General features: G+C 37.4%; 1 protein-coding gene across 2 annotated transcripts in view; it reads right to left on the bottom strand.

The window, feature by feature from the left end:
• Nucleotides 1-23,031, bottom strand: part of KDM3A (lysine demethylase 3A) — a 67,038-nt gene that overhangs the window by 26,340 nt on the left and 17,667 nt on the right. For both annotated transcript variants that reach the window (XM_058279048.2, XM_058279049.1), the window contains exons 6-11: nt 22,575-22,699; nt 22,302-22,374; nt 22,117-22,205; nt 9,953-10,116; nt 7,734-8,254; nt 4,037-4,241 (exon numbers count right to left, since the gene is read on the bottom strand). In XM_058279048.2, coding sequence (XP_058135031.1) covers nt 4,037-4,241; nt 7,734-8,254; nt 9,953-10,116; nt 22,117-22,205; nt 22,302-22,374; nt 22,575-22,699 — 1,177 coding nt within the window. The remainder of the gene's footprint in view (nt 1-4,036; nt 4,242-7,733; nt 8,255-9,952; nt 10,117-22,116; nt 22,206-22,301; nt 22,375-22,574; nt 22,700-23,031) is intronic.

The raw sequence follows: 23,031 nt of genomic DNA, 5'->3' as shown, positions 1-23,031 counted from the left end.
ACAAATTGATGTGCACCTTGTAATTACTGTTTAAATCAACAAAGTCCTTCCCAGCCTTCTGTAATTTCCTTGGCTAATGATAACCAATTGTTATTTGGCAACATCAGTAGAAAGATAAACTTCAAATATTTCCCTCAAAAGACAAGCAAGCCAGAGAGTGAGAAGTAGGTATGTTCCACATTGAAATCAAGAAGATATTATTGCTTCCAGTGACAGCTGATCAAACCCCTGGAATTGAGACAACCAAAAGTCACAAGTCACCAAAGAAGTAGATAATAGAAGAGAGAATGATAAACTGATCGGATGTGAATACAACTACTGCTCCTGGACAGTCACTGAAACCACAATTGCACTGGAGCACTTAACACCCATGTAAATCCTATCCGCAATTTACTGTGCAAGTCCCTGGAATGAGTGAAGTGTTAAGATGGGACTCGGCACCAAAAAAGGGACAGTGAAAAGCAGGGTACGTCTCCAATATTCTATTTCAACACTCTGAGACAGGAAACTTTATGAACTACATATTGCTTTGAAATTAAACAACAAAACAAAAAAACAACAACACAGCATTATGTTTTAATCTAGCTGGAGAAATAGCAAGTAGATGTAAAACATAGAGAAAAAGAATATCAGAGAGTCAATGCATGACAGTCATTATGTCTGACAGGAACTCTTGGGTTTTGCTGGGGTGATTTGAAGAAGGCTTTGTGGTAGAGATAGCAATTAAACTTGGCCTTGTGAGAAAAGGTAGCCAGGTAGGAGAAGGCATGTCAAGGAGAGAGTATTTCATTCAAAAGCAAGAAAATGCAGGTGAGCTGGGTGATAAGAAATTGACTAATTAGTTAAACTGAGAAAAAGGGTTAAATAGTAAAAATCAGAAAAAAGTTGGAGAGGTAAGTTTGTATCAATTGCTGAAAGCCTTTAACGTTTTGCTGGGGAACTTGATTTCTTCACTAGGCACTGGGCAGCTATGACCCTTGGGCCTGTGAGACGCATGCAAAGTTGTGTTTTAAAACATTTGTCCAGAAGAGTTGAAGGATGAACTGGAGGGTTGAAGACACTGGGAGTTGCATGACAGATGAAAATTTATTTCAAGTCCAAAGGAGAAATACAAGTTTTAAATTAAGAGTCAAATTAGAAAGTCTTAATACTGGAAAATAGATTTCAAAAAACTTTAAATGGGGAAGGACATGGCAACAGGACCTGGCAACCAAGCTTTACCATTAAGACTACCCCCACTCATATTTTATCTGCAGGAGAGTTTAAGAAGAAACAAACTTGATGAGGAGAGGCTTATGACAGCCTCAGTCCTAACTCTAAACTTAAGAAAAACAGTTCTGTTTTTAAAATTATGCTATTTTATCACCAAAAAGTAAGTTTGTTAGTTTCTGCTCGGCTGATTTATACCATGCAACATTAAGCAAAGGTACTCTTCCTTTCAAAGAAGTTCAAAGTAGAAAAAGAACTAATCATAAAATCCATAATTTCTAGGTGGTTACAAAAGAAGAGTGGTTTTTTTTTTAAAAAAAAAGCTCTGACACTATTCAAAAGAAAGAATTACCCTCTCCCTAAAATACCTCGACAATTTAAACCAATTTCTCCTTCAGTCCAGCCACACCTTTCCAGCAGAGGAGCTAAGACATGAAAACACATCATAACAGGAATACCTAGATCTGTACAAAAGTATAACCATTTCGCTCATTCTCCAAAGTATATTTAAGTTAAGTATGTACAAACACATATACATCTTAATGCTTACCTGTGTAATAAAGAATTCTCCCAAGAGGAACAGAATAGAGAGCTAGCCTTTGTTGAGATCTTAATTGGGGCCAGACATTATTCAGAACACATATTAATACATGTATATATCAACATATATTAACAGTTACCACAGTTTTAAATGTTGCACACACTTCATCATGGTACTTTTGCAATTTACATGGGAATGAAAAGGACAATCTGGTATTTAAAAAACTCACCTTCACTAAATAATACTGACTCTAGTAGTTACCAGCACAGACATAGTTAGTGGTCTGAAATATCTGTGCATTTAATTCAGTTTACAAACAACCTTGGTTTATTAAACCAAAAGGGAGAATAGGAAGAAATTAAACTCAACACTTCTTATTTCTGATTAGAACTAGTTGAACTTGAAAGTTTCTAGTTTTCTGAGAAAGCGAATCATATCAGAAGTTCATCTATACCCAGAACAACACTGCTCATTTAAACAGAAGATATATAAGCAAGGCTGCCTTTTCTGTACTCAAGAGGGAGATTTTTAAAGAAAATGAATTTGACTTAAAAAACAAAAAATAAAAAAACATAAGTGAAATTTTTTTGCCTATAAAATTGGAAAAGATTAAAAAAAAAAAGATATGCCTCTCATTGCTGGCAAAACTACAGAGACAGGCATGCTCAAACCCTGCTGGTGGCTGTGCACCAGGTATGGCCTTCCAGGAAGGCAGCCTGGCAGAACGTATGTACCAAAGCCTGAAAACCATGCACACTCCTGACTTAGTAAAGTCACTTCCAGTACATAATCAGAGATATGGGCAAAGAGACAATCATTTCTACATCATTTCTAATAGCAAAAAATAAGTAATAGCCAATTATGAAATTGGTTAAATTATCAAATACTATTATGATGAGCTCTTACACAATAATTCAAAAGTATGTACAGAAAAAGGTTAAGATTAGTCGTCCTTTGTACTAAGAAAGTAAGGTTCAAAACTGTATATGTAAGACAACAAAATTAGATAGGCCTGAAGACATTGTATGACTATAAAAACACTTAATGTACTAAAAAGTTAACAGTGGGTATTTATAGGGTTTTCTCCCCAAATATTTTGCATTTTTCTAGTGTTTGTGTATTTTTTTTAATGCTTCTTTGCTTTAAAATAAGAGTTGCAAAGGCAGATGAGAAGGAAACAATATATAATAAGATCTAGATTCCCAAACCCATAAATTAAAATGTAACGGTGCAAACAAACAAACAAAAAAGAATGGTGGGAAGTGGATGTGGCTTAATCTGCTAGGCACCTGCCTACCACATGGGAGGTCCTGGGCTCAGGTCCCGATGCTTCATAAAGCAGATGAGCAGAAGCTATACCTGTTGCAATGAGCTAGACGTTGCACCTGCTGCAACAAGTTAGCTACCACACTGCCATGAGGGCAGATGCTTAAACGAGAACATGCCACAAGCCAGCAGATGCCACAGCTTGCAGGGAGTGGATGTAGCTCAGGCCGTTCGGCACTTGCCTCCCATGAGGGAGGTCCCAGGTTTGGTTCCTGGTGCTTCCTGGAGAAGGTAAGCAAACTATGAGCACAGATGAGAGAACCTTTGTCTGGAAAATGGGGAGGATAAGTTTTTTAAAAAGTAAGAGCTTTGGATGATTTATGCTTTTTTAATATGTATCAATAAAACTGATTTACTTATGTCAATTTATAAAGATGAAATGAGATTAGTGGTTGTACAGGGCTGAGGAAAGAATGCTAAGGGGTGTGGAGCCTTTCTTTTTGGAGAAATGAAATTATCCTAAAATTTTTGAGATGATGAATATACAACCTTGTGATTATACTAAAGGCCACTGATTATATACTTTGGATAGATCATATGGTATGCGAATACATCTCAATAAAACTGTTGAATAAACAAATAAATAATTGTGCAAGAACAGCCAGAAATAGCACTATGTGCAGCAGGGTAAACAGAAAGGGAGGCGAGGAATTTCCTTGTTTGTTGTTCTTTTTTGTTTATTATTACTGATATGATGAAAATGCTCTAATGACGACTGAAGTGATAAACAAAACAACTACGTACATGAGTATACCAAATACCATTAATTGTACATTTTAGATGAACTGGATGTTTATTAATATATATCAATAAAATTGATATACTTTTAAAAAATTGTGTTTAAAAAAAAAAAAGTAAAGGCAACCTGATTTTCAGTTCCAGGTTTACTGTTTACAGACCAGAAGGAAAATAAGTGTGCTGTTATACTGCCCAGATTATCTGAATTCCAAAATGCCTCACCTTCTGAAGTGAAAGAAGCGACAAAACACAGGGGAGTCTTTCTGTTGCTCCTTATCCTTGCGGAGACTGTCCAGGCGACACTCCCGGCACTTGGGGAGCTGGGCAACGATGTTCACACAGGAGTCATCCTGAACAAAAGCATCGCCAGTCTGCTGTAGCTTCTTGAGTTTGGCTGGGTCTGTCAAAACCGACTTTCGGGATGGGGCTAGGAAAATTAAAAAATTAAGGAAACAGGACCTCAAACTTTTGAAACTCTTTGCATCACTTCAATATGTGACTGAATTCTATTCGAAAGGCCCATTTTCACAAACGGAGACTTCCCCTTCTCAATTCTTGGTACAACTATAATTTCTAAAAATGGCTTAACAGAAGACAACTATCAGAACAACTGGAAAAATTTTGCTTATTTTATGAGATACAACTGTCATTTGGTGAATCCATGTGGTAACTTAAAACCCCTAATTCAAAAGTCAATCCCACAACTCCAAGTTACTATACATTTCTATTCACAACTCCAAATAAATGTTTTAGTGACACTTTCCAAACCAACCACTTTATTCAACCTCCCTGCAACACTAGCAATGCACAGACGGCAGTTCACTTCAACTGTGGAACTTGGTTCTGTCACTTTCCAAACCCTGCAAAGACTGGTTTAAACTGTGTACTCTGCAAAATCTAACCATTATAAATACCGTAAAAACTAAATACCTTTCCTGCATAGGCCCCTTAGTCTATACAATATATGCCCCCAAGAGACGTCACTTGGCCCATGACATTTCTTAATTTCCTCCACACACAGGTTCCCTTCAAAATTAAGAGCATTGGCTAACGACAGGAAAATCATTCTAAGTATGCTTTAAGTTTTAACCTGCAATAGTCAGGAGAATTTAGGATGACACATTAACATTTCTGAAGAAAAAGAGAACAGAAGGGATGCAACAGAAAAGAACAGTCACTGCATCAGCCCAAGTACCACGGAGAGGAATCCATTTATAAATCAAGAGTCACAAGGATTATTAAAAAAAAAAAAGGCAAGACAAAAAAAAGACCTTTCCTTAGTGTCCAAGGGCAGTGGAAAAGAGGTAAGTAGGGTCTTAAGACAAATCCAACAACAAACTTCTGGGCTGAAAGAGAGAGGTGGGAAAGACTAGTCTTTAAGGTAACTGGAAGAATGATTCCAAACCAAACGAAGCTTTAAATAAACAACTTCAATAATTACCTAACAGATCGTTATCTAATCTTACCTCTCTCTTAATGCAGGACTAGTACATACTGTAAAATGCTAAATGCTGCTGCGAGGACTTGATCTCTTGAAACATTCTTATTCAATTAGAAAGAAAGAGTAAAGTAAGAAAGAGGAGAAAATAAAGAGATTTTTGGTTCAAAGTTGGATTTTAATTACTCAGATACTGAAAAGAGTTGTACCAGGTTTCCACAAAATCTTGGGCAGAGTCCAAAGATTATTTTACCTCTTCTGCCATGGCTTAAAAGAGAAAAAATGTAGAAATAAGCCATCTGAATTACCTAAAACTTGCTTTGTAGTAAGGAGACCAAGCACTAGTGGATTACGTTACTGATTTTCTCAATTCAGAGAGTCAAGGGAAAAGTGTAATACCCTGCTTCTGGGGAGTCACACATCTATCTGAACAGATGCCAAAAGAGCAGCTGCTGGATTCCAGTTGGCTTTTGTTTTCTAACCCCCCAGTGAAGCGAGGGAGCAAGCGAGAAGAAACGGTTTTCCAGGCAAGTCTTCCTGTACCCTCTAAGCAGGACTAGTGGTAACAGTGCACAGATTCTGGTAGGCTTTTGATCATACTCTCCTACTCCTCTGGCAAAAGTCTCAGTAGAAAGCTCAGATAAGATGAGGTCTATAATTTCCCTTAAAATTATCTTAGATGGAGAACAGTTAGTCAACACATTGAGGAGACAGAGCTAATCCCAAATATAGGCTCACTTATATGCCTATAATGTGCTTACCGATCTAGAACTTTTAACATTTCTTTGTATAACACAAACCTAGGATGGCTTCAAACAATTAGGTGAGTGTGAGGGCTGATGACTCAAAAAGAATTAAGGTATAGAACAGGAGTATAGCTATGAATATTCACTTTCTTCTGGGAGTTACATAACTTCTAAAGAATACTATAATTTCATGCAATTGCTTTCATGTAAATTAACTGCTATTATCAAATTGGCCTCAAGAATGAAGAGCTTGGTTAGAAGTATAACTAGGGAAAAAAAAAACTTCCTTTCCTATTCCTCCAAACCTGTATCAAAAAAAAAAAAAAAAACCTGCAGTCAAAGGCCCTCTAGTTTTAGAGGCCTGCAGTAAAAGGTAGAGTAATGACATATTTTTTTACTTATCTAAATGGATAATAATTTTTAAAAAGTTGTCAATACCCACATTAATTTTCCAACATAGCTGACAATATCAAATGCTATTTTTAAATTGTAACAACTCTGAATCTTTTGACATGCTGGAGCCATTTATTTCTTCTAATTCCAGTAATGGAGCTTCTGATAACTAGTATCATTGAAATGTGCCCTCAAACTTAACATAAAAAGTATGAAATACAGTGAGCCATTTTCCCTATAAGAATGAGTTTGAAACTGTGAATGCAGCAGGACCTCTCCATAAGCCAGCAAACCATCCAATGTTTCAGTATGTCCTTAACATTTTTAACCAAAAGTCCCTTTTCCAGAGGTGGTGATGTAACTTTAACTTTTTTAAAAATATCAGATCTGAACTACCTTGGTAAGCATGAAGTGTCACCTCTTCCACTTCAACTGGGAAGTTACAGAAAGGTCAGAGATATAGGCTGAAAATAAACTGGCAGATCACTTTAGATTTTATTTCAAAACTATTTTCTTGCAACCAAAAATTAGGAATCACTCATTACCCAAGTAACATGACAAGTCAAGTCACATGGTAAATGCACAGAAAAGAATCCTTTGAAATATGGATAGGAGGGCGGCGGACTTGGCCCAGTGGTTAGGGCCTCCGTCTACCATATGAGAGGTCCACAGTTCAAACCCCGGGCCCTTGACACGTGTGGAGCTGGCCCATGATGCGCGCAAGGAGTGCCCTGCCATGCAGGGGTGTCCCCCGCGTAGGGAGCCCCACGCCCAAGGAGTGCGCCCTGTAGGGAGAGCCGCCCAGCGTGAAAGAAAGTGTAGCCTGCCCAGGAATGGCGCCACACACAGGGAGAGCTGACAAAACAAGATGACGAAACCAAAAGAAACACAGATTCCTGTGCCCCTGACGGCAACAGAAACAAAGAAGATGCAGCAAATAGGCACAGAGAACAGACAGCCAGCGGGGCGGGGCGGGGCGGGGGTGATAAATAAATCTTAAAAAAAAAAAAAAAAAAAAGTACTAGAGAGGAAATTGAGAATGCTAAAAAAAAAAAAAAGGAAATATGGATATGAGACCTACTTTAATTCAAAGGGTACAATTGTTGAGCATGAACCCATTTCTGTAATACTTATCTGCATTTCTATATAGAGAAATGTCTGAAAAAGCTCACCAAAATATGAACAGTAATACTTTCCGGGAGGAATTTGGGATTTCACTTTCTTCTTTAAATTTTATATGAATTTTTCTAGAGTCATTTTCATATATTTTCTCATAAGAAACAAATATACGCACACACTATCATTTCTTACCTTTTCCTGATAAAATATGGGTAACACTCACCATTCTGGATTTTATTGTTGCTTCTTGTACAACAGCTTTCATTATCTTTTACTGATGATTCCTTTAAATTCCGTGACCGGCAACCTGCAGTTGAAGGTTCTACCTTCTTTCCGGCCCAGCTATTAGGGCTGTCACTATTGACGCCTGCTTTCACTTCTGGTTTCTTTGAAAGGGCGACATAGATGTCGGCTGTAGGAGGTGTATGTTCCAGATGCCTCTGTAGTTCAGGAGTACTGGCAACTCCCAATTCTGCCTTAGAAGCCTTTGGAGGTAAACACTCCTTCAGAAGGCCAGTGGATGGCTGAGGAGCAGATTCCAATCTGCCTTCCTGATCAGTGCTTGTCTTCAGCTGGGCACAGCTACCTTTTGGCTCATTCAGGGTTTTCAAGTCTCCAGTTCCAATCTGAGAGGATTCTGAAGACAGCAACCCCGCTTTGCAGACATCTGCTTTTGTTCTCAGTATTTCAGGATTTGTATTTAGACAAGAAGAAACTTCTTCTGGTAAACTCTGTTTATGACATCTGAAAAAGATAACAGAACATTAGCATTTCTTTCTCTCTCCCCTAAAAAAACCAATCATATGATTCTGTAAAGCAAGCAATTTGGAAGATAAAGGAAAATTGCTTATATTAAAGATTTCAGAATAGGTTTCTCTGAGCTGGAGTTAAAGTAACCTATCATTGGCTCTGCAAAAACATCTTATCCAGTCTTAGAAAAACATAATCACAAATGTTCTCATAAATCCTTAACTACTTTCAAATTAGTTCTACTTCTTACAGCACAATGAACCATAGCTTTCCTCCCAAACAGAGTATCTATGAAACCAAAAAATATATCCAGTAGATAAGAATAATAATAAAAGTCTACAACAGGGCCAGTTCTGAAAATTTGTTTTATTAATTTCAGAGGAACCTCAGCTGAACTCTCCCTTTTTATTTAATAAAGATTATGTTTGAAATTTGAAAGGTTAAACTAGCATTCTTGTTGATTGCCAAGACTTGGAAATACAATCTCACATCAGATCAATGTGCCAAGATAAAATTAAAACAAACCAGCCACAGTAGTACAAAAAATCCTGTCCTGCTATGAACAACATATAACCAACCCTAACAGTGGGTAATTTTATTCTTGTTTGGATTGGTCAGTGATCAAGACCCAAAGCAAAGAGAGTAGACCATAGATTACCTGCTCAGTCCCAGAAGAATGATTAGGTCCTATTCCCCTATCCACCTTCCCCCAACAACCCAAACACAAATATCTTACTAGGGACTATTTTTAAAAAAAACTCTGCTTCTCTGAAATTCATCCTAAAAGTCCTTTTTGCTTGTTATACTTTTTTTGGTATTTTTTTTTCCCTGCCTCTTACCAAAGATTTTATACCTGAGAAGACTTTCCATTCAAGCATCCAAATTAGAAATCTTTGCCTGCATATCTCTGAACTTCTTAATGTTTCCTTTTTCTATTTCTCCTCTGATGGCTGTGTCGCCATCCCTCACTCCAAATCTACCCTCTCTGCCACTCTCCCACCTTTCTGCAGTGGTGTCCCAACTTACTTTTCCACACTATAGTTTCTCTGCCCCATATGTTAAGTCTTTATCGAATGCCTATACGGGCCACCACTCCCTTTCCTTAAAACCCCTGTCAGGGGAGTGGATGTGGCTCAATCTATTGGGCTTCCATCTACTATATGGGAGCATGGAGAGCTGGTGCAGCAAGATTACACAACAAAGGGAGATAAGCAGACATAGATGAACGTGCAGCGAATGGACACGGAGAGCAGATAGCAAGCAAGCGGCGGTGGGGATAAAAAAATAAATCTTAAAAAAAACAAACCCTGTCGACATTATACTCCCCAGTCCCATTAACTTTAGTCTTCAACATACAACCAATCTTTTCCCTTTGCCTATTCCATAACTGTTTGCACATTTCAACTGGCCATTTCTCTTGAACCAAGTCAAGAAAACTACTTTCTTACATCTTTTTCACATCTGCACCACTTTTAAGTAGGTCTGTATACCTACTGTACTTTTCACCCCTCAAGTCACCTGATCAATCTTTCCTTTGGGAAACACTAATGAAAAATCTCCCTGAACAACCTGAGACAGAATGAATGACAATTCATTATGCCAAATGTTGGTATATTAGTACTCTCTCCCTGAAACAACAAAGCATGACTAAAATAATTTATTATGGTTAGACATCTAGACAAAACTACTCACCCTTGAGGAATTTTTGCTCCAAGGTTAGGTGGAGAGTTGGCAGTTTGGGGAGTACTTTGCTGTCTGAGGTCTTTACTAGGCGGAGTTGCTGCAGTACAGCCAAGCAGAATCTCCTTAAACACTGTTGTGGGAACAGACTGTACAGGACACATATTGGGGGAGGCCTAAAAAACATCAAATCACAGATATTAAATGGAAATCCCCAGTTTGGAAATTAGGAAGTGCTAGCAAAATCCAAAATTATTTGCCTAGTTTAATACCAAACAAGTATAATACCATTACCAAAGAAAAAGAAAAGTGATAAATCACAAAATTAAGGACTCATATTCTACAGGTTGTAAATGAATCACTTTAGCTTTTCACAAAATTTTAAATCTATGAAAGAACACAAGCTGATTTTTTTCAGATCTTGGAATAATTATGCCAGGAAGATGCAGACATGTGGCAATTACTTTCATAACACAATTCATAAAAGTAAGCTCTAAACTGACAGTCTCAAATGGTGGTGCCACCACATGCATTCATTTTGCCATTAATTTGAGTGCCAACCACACGTTTACTGTGTAGAATGGCAGGAGACCACACCACATAGGACTATTTTAGAATGAAGTCCCTACTGGGTACAACAAATAAGCCTTTGCAATACAATTAATGCTGAGGATTTTCCAGGATTTTCTACATATAGGATCATGGGAAAGTTTTACCTCTACCTTTTGAATTGGATGCCTTTTCTTTCTTTTTCATACCTGATTTCTCTGGCTACAATTTCTAGTACAGTGTGGTAAAAGTGGGCATCCTTGTCTTGATCCTGATCTTATAGGGGGATGGCTTTCATATTTAACCACTGGGTATGATGTTAGCTGTGGGTTTTTCATATATACGCTTTATCATCATACTGGGGAAGGTTCTTTCTTATCCTAGTTTTCAGAGTGATTTTAACAAGAAACGTTGTTGAATTTAATCAAAACCCATTTATATGTCCAAGGAGAAGATCATGTGGTTTTGTCCCCTTAATTCTGTTAACACAATGTATTACATTGACTAATTTCCTTGTGTTGAAGCACATGTTCCTGGGATACATCCCACTTGAAATGCAGTTAAGATTCAGGTTGCTAGTATTTAGTTGAAGATTTTTGGAATAGAATCAAATTCCAAGTTCATAAAGAAGCCCTCCCATCTATGGCTAAATGACTTTTGACAAGGGTGCCAAGTTCACTCAAAGAGGAAAGAACAATCTCTTCTTGAAGTGCTAAGAAAGCTGGATATCCATATGCAAAAGAATAATGGTGGACCTCTACCTCACACCATACATAAAAATTAACTTGAAATGGATCAAAGACCTAAATATAAGAACCAAAACTAAAACTCCTAGAAGAAATGTAGGGAAGTATCCTCAGGACCATGGACCTAATGTTATGCAATTGGTTACTTAGATTTACACCAAAGCATGAACAACAAAAAAGAAAAAACAGGTACGTAGGACTTCATCCAAATTTAAAATGTTTGTGCATCAAAGGACTTCACTGAAGTTAAAAAAACCAAACCTTTAAAATAAGAAAAAATATTTGGAAACCCCATAATCAATAAGGGTTTAATATCCAGAATATATAAAGAAATTCTACACTCAACAACAAAAAAGACAACCCAATTAAAACACAGCGAAAGAACTTGAATAGACATTTCTCCAGAGATATATACAAGTGGCCAATAAACACATGAAAAATGTTCAATACCCTCTAAAAACGGCTACTAAGAAAAAATTTAAAAAGGAAAATTACAAGTGTCAGAGAGAATGTGAAAAACCGGGACACTCATTCATTGTTATAGGAATGGGAAACGGTGCAGCCACTGTGGAAAACAGTTTGGCGGCTCCTGAGAATGTTATGCATGGAATTATCATATGACCTGGCAATCCCACTGCTAAATATATAACAAAAAGAACTGGAAAAGGGAGTCAAAAATATTTACACACTAAATGTTCATAGATGAATTTTTCTCAACTGCCAAAGACTGAAGCAACCGAAACGTCTATCAACAGATTAATGGATAAACAAAATGTGTCATATACATAACAAATGGAATATTTTTCAGTCATAAAAAGGAATGACAATTAAAAGAATTAAACAAAAAAAATAATAAAAAAGGAATGAAGTTCCAATACATGCGACAATATGAATGAACCTTGAAGACATAGCGTTGAGTGAAATAACCCAGACACAAAAGGACAAATATTGTATGATCTCACTGATTAATGAAATAATTAAAATAAGCAAATTCATACAGTGATAAACTGTAAATCAGGGTATGAGGTGCCAGGGTGGGAGGTAGGGATTGGGGAGTTAATTCTTAATGGGTACAGTGTCTGGGGTAATAGAACAGTTCTTTAATAGCTGGTGATGGTAGCATAACATTGTGAATATAATTAAAACCACTGTATTATATATTGGAACATGATTAAAAGGAATAACTTTAGGCTATATACATATCACTAGAATAAAAACTTTAAAAAAAACCGCATAGGACTAAACATCACAGGAGCCCTAATATAAACCATGGACTATAGATAATAGTACAATTATAATAATGTTTCAACAATAGTAACAAAGGTTCTGCACTAATGCAAAATGTTAACAAAGGGGGAGGTATATGGGAACTCTGTATTTCCTGTATAATTTTTATGTAAACTTACAACTTCTCTAAAAAAAAGTAAAAAATGTTTACTGTTTTATTTCTGGAATTCTGGAATTCTACCTCTCTGATTTCTAGCTTTATTCCATTGTGCTGAATATCCTCTGTATGATTTCACACTTCTTAAACTTCTTGAGGCTTGTTTTGTGACCTAACTTGTTTTGTAACATATGGTCTCCCTAGAGAATGATTCAAATGTACTTGAGAAGAACACGTAGCATGCTGTAGATGGATTAGGTGTCGATGTCTTCTAGGTCTAGTATGTGTTCAAGTCCTCTATTTCCTTACTGATCTGTCTAGATCTAGATGTTGTATCCATTTTAAAAAGTGGTACATTGAAGTCTCCTATTATTAATGTAGAACTGTGTATGTCTTCCTTCAAATTTGTCAATATTTACTTCATGTGCTTTGAGGCTCTGCTGCTAGGTGCACGTATTAGTCAGCCAAAGGGGTGCTGATGTAAAATACCAGCAATTGGTTGGTTTTTATAAGGGTTTTTATTTGGGGTAGGAGCTTACAGCTACCAGGCCATAAGCATAAGTGACTTCCCTCACCAAAGTCTATTTTCACGTGTTGGAGCAAGATGGCTGCCAAAGTCTGTGAGGGTGCAGATCTCCTGGGTTCCTCCCTTCCTCAGGCTTCTGAGTTCATGGTTCCTCTCTTCCCAAGGTTTGCTTCTTCCTGGGCTCAGGGTTCCTCTCTTACTGGGGCTCCAGCTTAAGGCTTCAGCATCAAACTCCAACATCAAAAACCCTCAACTCTGTCCTCTGCCACGACTTTATGAGTCCCCAGGGGTGGGGGACTCAACACTCTAATGATGTGGCCCAATCAAAGCCCTAATCATAACTTCATCATGCCCAGGTACAGACCAGATTATAAACATAATCCAATATCTATTTTTGGAATTCATAACCATATCAAACTGCTACAGTCCATATATGTATATAATAATTTCTTCTTGATGAATTAGCCCTTTTATTAGCACATAATGCCCTTCTTTGTCCATTTTAAACTTTTGACTTAAAAGTCCATTTTGTCTGTAATTAGTATAACCACCCCTGCTTTCTTCTGATTGTTGTCTGCATGATTATTTTTTTCTAGCCTTTCACAATACTTGTGTCTTTTTATTTAAAGTGAGTCTCTCGTAAACAGCATTAAGAGTTGTGTCATACTTTATCCATTCTGTCCATGACTGCCTTTTGACTGAAAAGTTTAATGTATTTACATATAAAGTAACTACTGATAGGGCAGGACTTTCTTTTGGCAATTTAAGCTTTGGTTTAAGTCTTACACCTTTTAAATCTTTCAATTCTTCCATTATTGCCTACTTTTGTATCTAGTTGATTATTTTGTAGCAAACCCTTTAGAATCCCTTCTCATTTCCTCATGAGCATATTTTTCTATTTTTGTGGTTAGCATGTGGCTTAAATTTAAGGTTTAATTTTAACACCCCAATTCTATAATTTTATTTTATATCAAATTTACTTCCATAGCATCTGCAAACCATGTTCCTTTACTCCTCCTTCCCCCTACCTTTATGTAGTTCTTGTCATAAATTATATATACATTTTGAGTCCTAAACCATTAATTTATTACTTTGTATATATGTACCTTTTAGAATCTATAGGAAATAAAAAGTGGACTTACAAACCAAAAATGACATTTATGACCATGTCTTTTACCTTTACTAGAGTTCTTTATTTCTTTCATGTAGCTTTAACCTATTATCTACTGCCCTTTCCATTCAACCTGAAGAATTCCATTTGGCATCTCTTAAGGTTCATCTAGTGGTGACACACTCCCTCAGCTTTTGTTTATCTGGGAATGTCTTAATCCCTCCCCTCATTTCTGAAACTCAGTTCTGCCAAATAAGATTTTGGTTAGCAGTGTTTTGCTTTCAGTGCTTTTAAGTATGTCTTCTCTCTGCTTTCTTGCCTCCATGGTTTCCAATGAGAATGTGGCACATAATCTTATTGGTGCTCCCCTGTATGTGACATCCTGCTTCTCTCTTTTGGGTTTTAGAATTTTCTACCTTTGGCATTTGATAGTTTGATAATAACATAGCATGGCATGGATCTATTTGGATTTACCTTGTTTGGAGTTCATTGAGCATCTTGCATATGTATATTCATATTTTTTCATTAAATTTGGCAAGTTTTCAACTATTATTTCTTTGTTTCTTCTTCTGGGACTCTCGCAATGTATTTATTGGTATGCCTGATGGTGTTCCACAGAGTCCTCAGGCTCTGTTCACTTTTCTACCTTCTGCTCCTCAGAATGGATGACTTCAATAGTCTTATCTGGAAGTTCACTAATTCTTTTCTGCCAGCACCATTTTTTTCCCTAGGGTCTTCAGCTGTTTGGTTCCTTTCCATAATTTCCATCTCTCTATTGATATTCTCTTTGTGTTCATGCCTCATTTTCCTGATTTCCTTTAGTTTTGTATGTCTATGGTTTCCTTTAGCTCTTTGAGTATATTTAAGACCATTTTTAAAAAAATCTTTGGTTGTCCCAGGCCTGGTCCTCTTCACTGATGTTTTCTAATGATGTTTTCTTCTCCTTTGTATGGGCCAAAGTTTTCCATTTTTTTTGGATGTTTTTAAATTTTTTTGTTGCAACCTGGACATTATGATATTTTAATGTGTTACCTCTGGGATTTAGACTTAGGGCATTTCTTTCTGAAGCTTGTAATTCAGCTAGTGTTATGACAGAACTTTCCTTGAATACTAAGAGTTACTAAAAAAAAGGAAAAAAGAAAATACCTTCACCAGTGTTTGCAGACTGACCTGTGTAGGTGCACTCCTTCAGAGTTTAGCAGTCACCTAATAATGAGTTCAGAGAGCAGTCAGAGACAAAACGCGTAAGAGTTCTTCCAGTCTTTTTGGTTCATGAATCTTGTACTGGGCATGCATGGCCCTAGGAATTCCCCAGTATACATGGATACAAATACCTTCATTCCCCTAGGGAACAGTGCTTGCTCATGCCCTTGGGTGCTACACTTATGTCCCACAGCTGGCACTGCAATGCCCCCAGACAGCTACAATTTGACTGTTCTACAGTTTTCTGGAGAGCTCTGTGAACCGCCTCCAGGTGCAGGGAAAGGTCTGTGCTGGTGAGCATGCAATGCATTTCTTGGTTCAGTCCTTCGGGCTGACCACAGAGAGTCTGGCACAGACATACATGTACCCTAGTATGTGCTAAGGTTACAGGACCAAAGGCCCACACTGGGAGCATATGCTGGTTCTGCATCAAGCATGGTGAAGGAATGAGGTTTCCATAATGTTTTTATTTAGCCTTTTTAAAAATTTTGCTTTCACCATGTTACTGCAATACTTTTATTTTCCAGAGGTTTGGGAAAGATGTTTGTACCAGCTCTTGCTGGTTGTTCAAAACTTCTGTGGGAGTATAGAGCTCTGAATGTCTTACTCCATCACCTTGATCAGGGCAGGGCTTGTCCCATTTCCTTATCATGCAGTCCTTATCATGCAGTTTTATCTTCAGAAGAATATAAATTGAACCAGCTTCTTAGGAATTTACAATATCCACAAAGTAAATTTCTAACCATGGAAAGAGAAGGAAGAGCTAAATGCATCTCTAGACAACTATGTATTCTATAGGTAAACACGGTAACACCATTCACCATCATCACCAATTTCATCTTATGTGCTTTATGCCATGATGGTCTTTAGATTTACCCGACCACCAAATCTAAACTTGAAGAATCTTCAAAGTTCCTTCATGTTCTTGTTCTCAACTTTCTAAAATTTGATGTAGAATTTCCCTTTGTAAACTGTTAAAACCACACAATTCTGAAATTACATATAGTCTGCTCATGAATCTTTTTCTCAGACACTCTGGTAGCCTTGAAATGACGTCTAGTATTTGTTAAATAAAAATATCTGAGGTATAGCAAGAATTTACTTATGTAGTTGCTATCAAAGCAATTGTATAACCTTAAACTATTTTTAAATACTAAATTATCTGATCGTATTGTATATCATTTAAGACAGCTCAATTTTGGTTTAAGTATCAGCTTAGTGTTCCTCAGAAGTAGAGAGAAACCAGGTCTCAGAAGGATTCTGATGGGATTTGGCTATTTTAAGCATAGGTTTGGGATAGTAAACTTTTACACCTCTCTGTGTTTGGTTCCCTAATTCTTAAAATGAGGACATTAAATAAGTTTATTCCTAAAATCCCCATCAAGTCTAATACTTTACAATTCTCTGGTAATCACGTATTAGAAGATTAGCCTCCCAAAGTTTAATTGCTAAGTCATTTAAAAACATTTATTCAAAGACCACTTTTACCAAGCATCCTCCCTCATATCACACTTTCCTCACTCTGAGTATGTTTAAAGTTAATGTACTAATACAGTAGCTTTTCTTAAACTGAGAATAACATATTTAAGAAATTTAGATGGCAAACCTATGCATACATTTTTATTGTGTAAAACATCCACCTAGCTACATTAAGTGAAAACCTTCCATGTCTTTCATTTTTTATCCTATCTATGAACCAGCAAATCCTGCCTCTATTTCCAAAATATTAAATCTATCCATTTCTTTCCATGCTATCACAACCAGCATCCCTCCCCTTAACGACTATGTGCCCTACTTTGCCTGACCTTCCATTCTTGCCTATAGCTTTTGCCTCCTCCTGGAAATTTATTTTACCACAGAGCAATCTTGCTACAAAATATCAAATCAGATTATGGACTCCCTCTGCCTGTAAGAATCATATGTGGGGAGTGGATATAGTTCAGTGACTAAGCGCCCACTTTCTGTGTACAAGGGCCTGGAATCAATCCCCGGTACCTCCTGAAAAGTAAACAAACAAAAAACCAAACTCTCACTGGGGAGTGGATGTAACTCAGTGGTTGAGTGCCTGCTACCCAACTATGAGATCCTGGGTTCTATCCCTGGTACCTCCTAAAAAACAGCAACAAAAGAACTCTGTGTGTTCCAGTTTCCTCTAGGCCCCACACTCACCTAATTCCCCTTGCTCACCATGCAGCAGCCACACTGGCTTCCTTTCTGGTCTTCAAACATCCTAAGTTCGAAGTTTTCAGGTGGCTGGCTGGTTCCATCTTTTCACCCTCAAGTCTGCTCAACTATCACCTCCTCAGAGAGTCTCTAATCACTTGTTCCAAAATAGTGCTCCACAAGCCACCCCCTTACTCTTTATTATATTCCCATGTATACATTTTTCACTCCAAAATCACATTCTGAAAGTATCTTTATTTTACATTACTTTTTTATTGTCAGTCTTCCCACAATGGAAAATATACTTCTTATGGGCAGAAACCCTGTTCTTGTAGCTACTGTTGATCTCATAATGCCAAACATCTAGCAGAGGCTCAGTAAGACGGGTAGAATGAATGCATGCTAGCAGCACATGATAGTTTTAAATAGCAAGTAAACAGCTAGATCTGAAGGGCCAGGGAATAAGGCTCATAAATGCATATCCTGTGCCTAGAACATACGAGATGTTCCGTAAATATCTGTTAGAAGTAGGGCTAGGGAGAAGAAGGGGAAGAGGAAGGAGGTGATTCAGGACACTGAGAGATGCGGAGGTGCAGCAACAAGGGTGTAGGGGTTTGCAATAGTGGATACTGGCATTAGACCTTGGTTTGAATCTGGTCTCTGACACTTTCCAACACATTCTTTAACCTCTCTAAGTTTCAGTTTCTTTATCTGTAAAATGAGAAAAATGAGGCATACAAAACAGAGCTATGCTTTACCACAGTACCTGTTACATAGTAAAAGAAATTTTAGAGATAAACTATCTTGAAGCAGAAAAAAATTGTGGAAACATTGTGAAAATGTCCTCAGTTCTGTCAGCATGCATGAGAATGAGCATCATTTAGGGTGCTTTTCCTCTAAAAAACTGAAGTACATCACTATACAACTTTCCTAAGGTTTAGCTCAACATGGATATGTCTCCAATTCCCATATTCATCTTCATGTGCAAACCTATACACTTGTCTCTGACTCGACAAAGGGTCAAAGTTTCCTCTTACCTGAAGAGTTTTCCCTGAAGGTCTTCTATACCAGTCATGGCAATAGTTCCTCCCTGCCAGCAGATGAAGATAATATAATTGAGTGTACAATGGTGTTCTATGGTGTGCTAATGAGGACACTGCTGGCTCGCCCTCTTCAGCAAACGCTTTCCCAATTAACCAAGTAACAACATGACTCTGAGTGCTGTGCTAGGCAAGGAAGACCTTCAAAGAGTCAGATGACCCTTGCACACAGGCTTCTCTTAAGCAAATTATTTATCCAGTCAGTAAAGAGTCTTGCCTACCTAACCCCAAACCACTGCATTCTGAAGACCACCCTAAAAGTGAACTCTGTGCCAGTCCAACACATTTGGAAAATGTAATGCAAATACAGAGAGATGTATGCCGAATGTGTTACAGTACACTCACCTTTGGCTCACACATATTAAACTATTTCTTTCCCCACATCCTCCTTTACCTCCCAAGGCATCTCAAAATCTAGGCCAGGTCAGTGTTTCCAAAACTTGCCTATTAAAAGAATCACCCAGGATGAAGACTATTTTATTGACGTGAAAATATTCATAATATACTGTAAGTTAATCAAAGTAAGCTCTAGAAGAGTATAGCCTCCATGAATACATGAAAGGAAAAAAAGACAAGGGGAAAGTATTTCAAAATTTGTATAGTGAGGACCTCTGAAAAGTGTGATTTTAAGTGATGTTTCTTTTGTTTACTATGCTTTTCTGGGTTAACCAAAATTTCTAATACAGGAAGAACTAAACAAACAAACAAACTTCTAAGAACTGTAATGCCCGGGTAAAAATCTATCATCTCCACCTTCCTTTACTGCTAGACCTGCCACTATTTTGAAACATCAAATTTAGATTCTCACTTTAGATACAGAAGCTAAGATTCAAATGGGTAAAAAGGGGCTCATCTCAAGGCCAAAGTTAAGGCTTATTTTTAAATAGCTTCCACTGTCAAAAATCAGTTCAGTAGCACTTAAACATACTGAGTAGAAAGTGTGTGCTGGACAATACACTGAGAACGAGAAATAAGATACCCTGCCCTTGAAGAGCTTTAGTCAGGCAGATAAGATCAACTCACATATGCTCATACTACCACATTTTACAAGCACCTCCGTGAAGGTTAGCGATTCACTTCAAGTACTTCTGCCACCCCTGATAAACCTGGCACCTTTCCCCGTAAGAGGACCACAGCGACCCCAGTCCTGGGGACGTCCTGGGGACACCCTGGGTGATTCCTCCAATATCCATCATGATGCCATTCTTATTCCCTGACTCCCTCCCCAGCACGGCACCAAGGCATGTTTCTTTTTATCACACTCCTGACTTACGGTGATGTATTTTCCATGACAGGTAAAACCCAAACAACTTCCCAAATTGGCCTTTATTCCTTCTCCTGGATCACTACTGACTTCACCAATGTAAAAACCTGACAGGTGGTTATCCTACCGTTTCTCTCTAAACTTCTGATAACAATAGATTAATTGACAATATCCTCTTTGAGCTTATTCTAAAATGGAATACTAATTGCTTGTTCAACACACACACTTTACAGTCCTTACTACGTCATAAGGCTTACTATTCATTCCCTTCTAGAAAGGGACCCCTAATCCTCCTAACCCAGTCCCTTTCTATCCTGGAGCCTACATATAATATCACAAACGACAGTCTTACCATGTCGCTTCAGCTTCTGAGGCTAGAACTGTGATTTATGAAGTGGACACTACACTTGTTCTACCCACTTCATTAGGAACCTCTCCTCAGTCCTAACACATAGTTTTTCACCACTGATGCTATGTCCTAAATAGCTCTTCATCCCCTTAGCTACTGCCTCATTTCAGGCCCATTTATGGTGGACACCTAACCAGGGCCCTGGTTTCTATTCTCACCTCTTCTCATCCACCATCTACAAAGTTCGTGTCAATCTCCTGAACTTAAAAATCTTGAATATTCCAACCACCCTTGCCCCTCCATTGCCAACCCACCTACAGGACAAATTTCAAACTTTTTCCCCCCTATGACCCTGCCTCTTCCCTTGCCTCCTCTGTTCCAGCTGCAATGAAACACCTGCCCTCCTGTGAATGGGACATGTTCTCACTCTGACAGCATCTACCCAGGCTCCTTCCCTGAGACAACACAGCTCCTGCTCACAGCACTCCCCTGGAGCATTTAGGAGCCCTTTGGGGATCTGTCTCCCTCACTAAACTAAGGACTCCTGAAGACAGAAACTGCAGATATCTTCCTATCCCCAGGACTGAGTATCCATGACACAGTGAGTGCTCAATATTTCTGGTTTCTTGCTTGAAGATATTTGAAATTGCCTTGTAAAATGAAAGGTAGTAATATTAATTTTCACTATTATCTCTTCATTCTTTGCCTAACAACTTGAGCTTCCATCCAAGTGCTGAGGAATTGGATACCTTGGTTCTCAAAGCTCTCGAAGGTCAAGTATCAAATTTTCTGTTGCCAACATACAGGCATACAACTCACAAAAGCATTCAAGACTAGGTCCCCAGGCTACTTGCGTGAATTCTAGTCCATATTGTAAATCTAGTCTGCCCTTGATCCAGAATTCTAGGTTAATTACTTGACCTTCATCTGGCTCATTCTCTTGCAGTTTCTCCTTGCCTTATTATCCAGGCCTAGGCTCCACATCAAATGCTGCCAAAAATCTTAACAATAATATAACTTCGTCAATTCAAAAATTCTAAGCTCCAGCGTGGAGCAAAGTTTCGTAAAGTGTTTTTTGAAAATTGTGATACAGAAAACAACGCATGGAACACAAGTGCATTTAGGAACTTTAGCAATGATAAAGTTATTTGTAGTATAATAGGGCCTAAAGATTGAACTTAATTAACTAAAAGATAAATGGTCTAGAACCAAAGAGTTTCTTGATCCAAATTCTAACTATTTCAGAATGGAGTTTTAGATACGGTACTTGAATTCACAGTGCTATTCATAAGAGCCTATATACTTTTCTGGGAAGAAATTAGTAATGGAAGCCTAGCAACTTCTTTTGAAAAACCAGAACATGATTTCTCAACCATAACTAAACAAACTTCCTTATTATTGGAGGGGGTTCTACTTCAGCAATTAATACACTCAAAATTCTAAGGTTCCTTCCCTCTTCTCATGCCAGGAATTTTTACAATTTAACATACACAACTCAATTTACCCTCAAAAATAACTCCATATGGTCAAACTTTCAAATCTTTTAAGAACACTCAGCAAATACCAAAAAAAATAAGACATTTTTTACACATAGTAGTGAGCCAAAAACATATTATCTCCATCTGCCTGAGTGTAGAAATAATGACCAAGATAGTAAAAAAAGAGCAGGGAAGAAGTAGAGAAGAGAGAGAAGGCAGCTTTAATCACTGGCAAAACTGACTATGCACTGTTCAGAGCTTGAGGAAAGCTTTATACAAGTGACAAAAATAAATAAAGGTTACCTCAGAGCAAGATTTTGCTTGTTTGGAAATGAGGCTTCCATTATCCTCAGAAGACTTACGTTTTACAGCTCCAATTCTTGTAGAATTACCTAAAATAGTTAAAAATAGGTAAAATGGCTTCCCTGTTTCTTTAATGAGAGGAGAAAAGGAAAAAGAAAGATTTTTTTCTAACAGTGTTATCTTACCACATGTCACAAAGTTTTCATGTACAACTTCAACATGAATCAGTGATGGATCGACAATTTTCAGTGCTGGAATCTTAAAAAAACAAAACAAAACTATTAACATAACAAATATTTCTTAAAATATTTTTAAAACAATTTATGGCTATTTCCATTTCCACTCTAATATTTTAACTTAAAAAAAAAGGTGTTTAGCTCCTATAAGATATCATAAATTCTCTTTATAATTATCTTTTTCTCTCAAGTTAGCTTATATACAATTATCATCATCTTTACCTCCTCACAGTTAACCTGAAGTGTTTTTGATGCTGGGTTTCCATTTACAATGACTGCTGAAAACCACTGAGTAGATGGGTCCAAGCTATAAATTTTTACTTCTGAACCAACTAAGTTCTTGTCACCTTCAAAAAAAAAAAAGAAAAAGGATTTTTAGAGCAACTTCCATTATCTCCCAATAGCACCTTCATCCAGGACAATCTTTTCTTAAACATTTTTTAAAAAATGAAGCAAAGTGAACATTAATAAGATATGACTATATACATGAAAAGACACAGTTCAGCAAAACTAGGGAGGAAATTTTAAAAACTTTTTATTTTCAAGCTCCATTTTCCTATTGACTTTTCTTTGAATGCCACTACATAATTCTGGTATGTTGCATCAGGCCAAATAGTATTAGGCAACTCATCAAAACCTATTGCATAGTCCTGCATAATTTTAGTGGAACCAAATTCAG

This window comes from Dasypus novemcinctus, chromosome 17 (assembly GCF_030445035.2).
Source record: "Dasypus novemcinctus isolate mDasNov1 chromosome 17, mDasNov1.1.hap2, whole genome shotgun sequence".
In the NCBI taxonomy this organism is placed as follows: Eukaryota; Metazoa; Chordata; class Mammalia; order Cingulata; family Dasypodidae; genus Dasypus; species Dasypus novemcinctus.
Note: the sequence above shows the minus strand (reverse complement) of the source record. Positions and strands in the feature narration are given on the sequence as shown.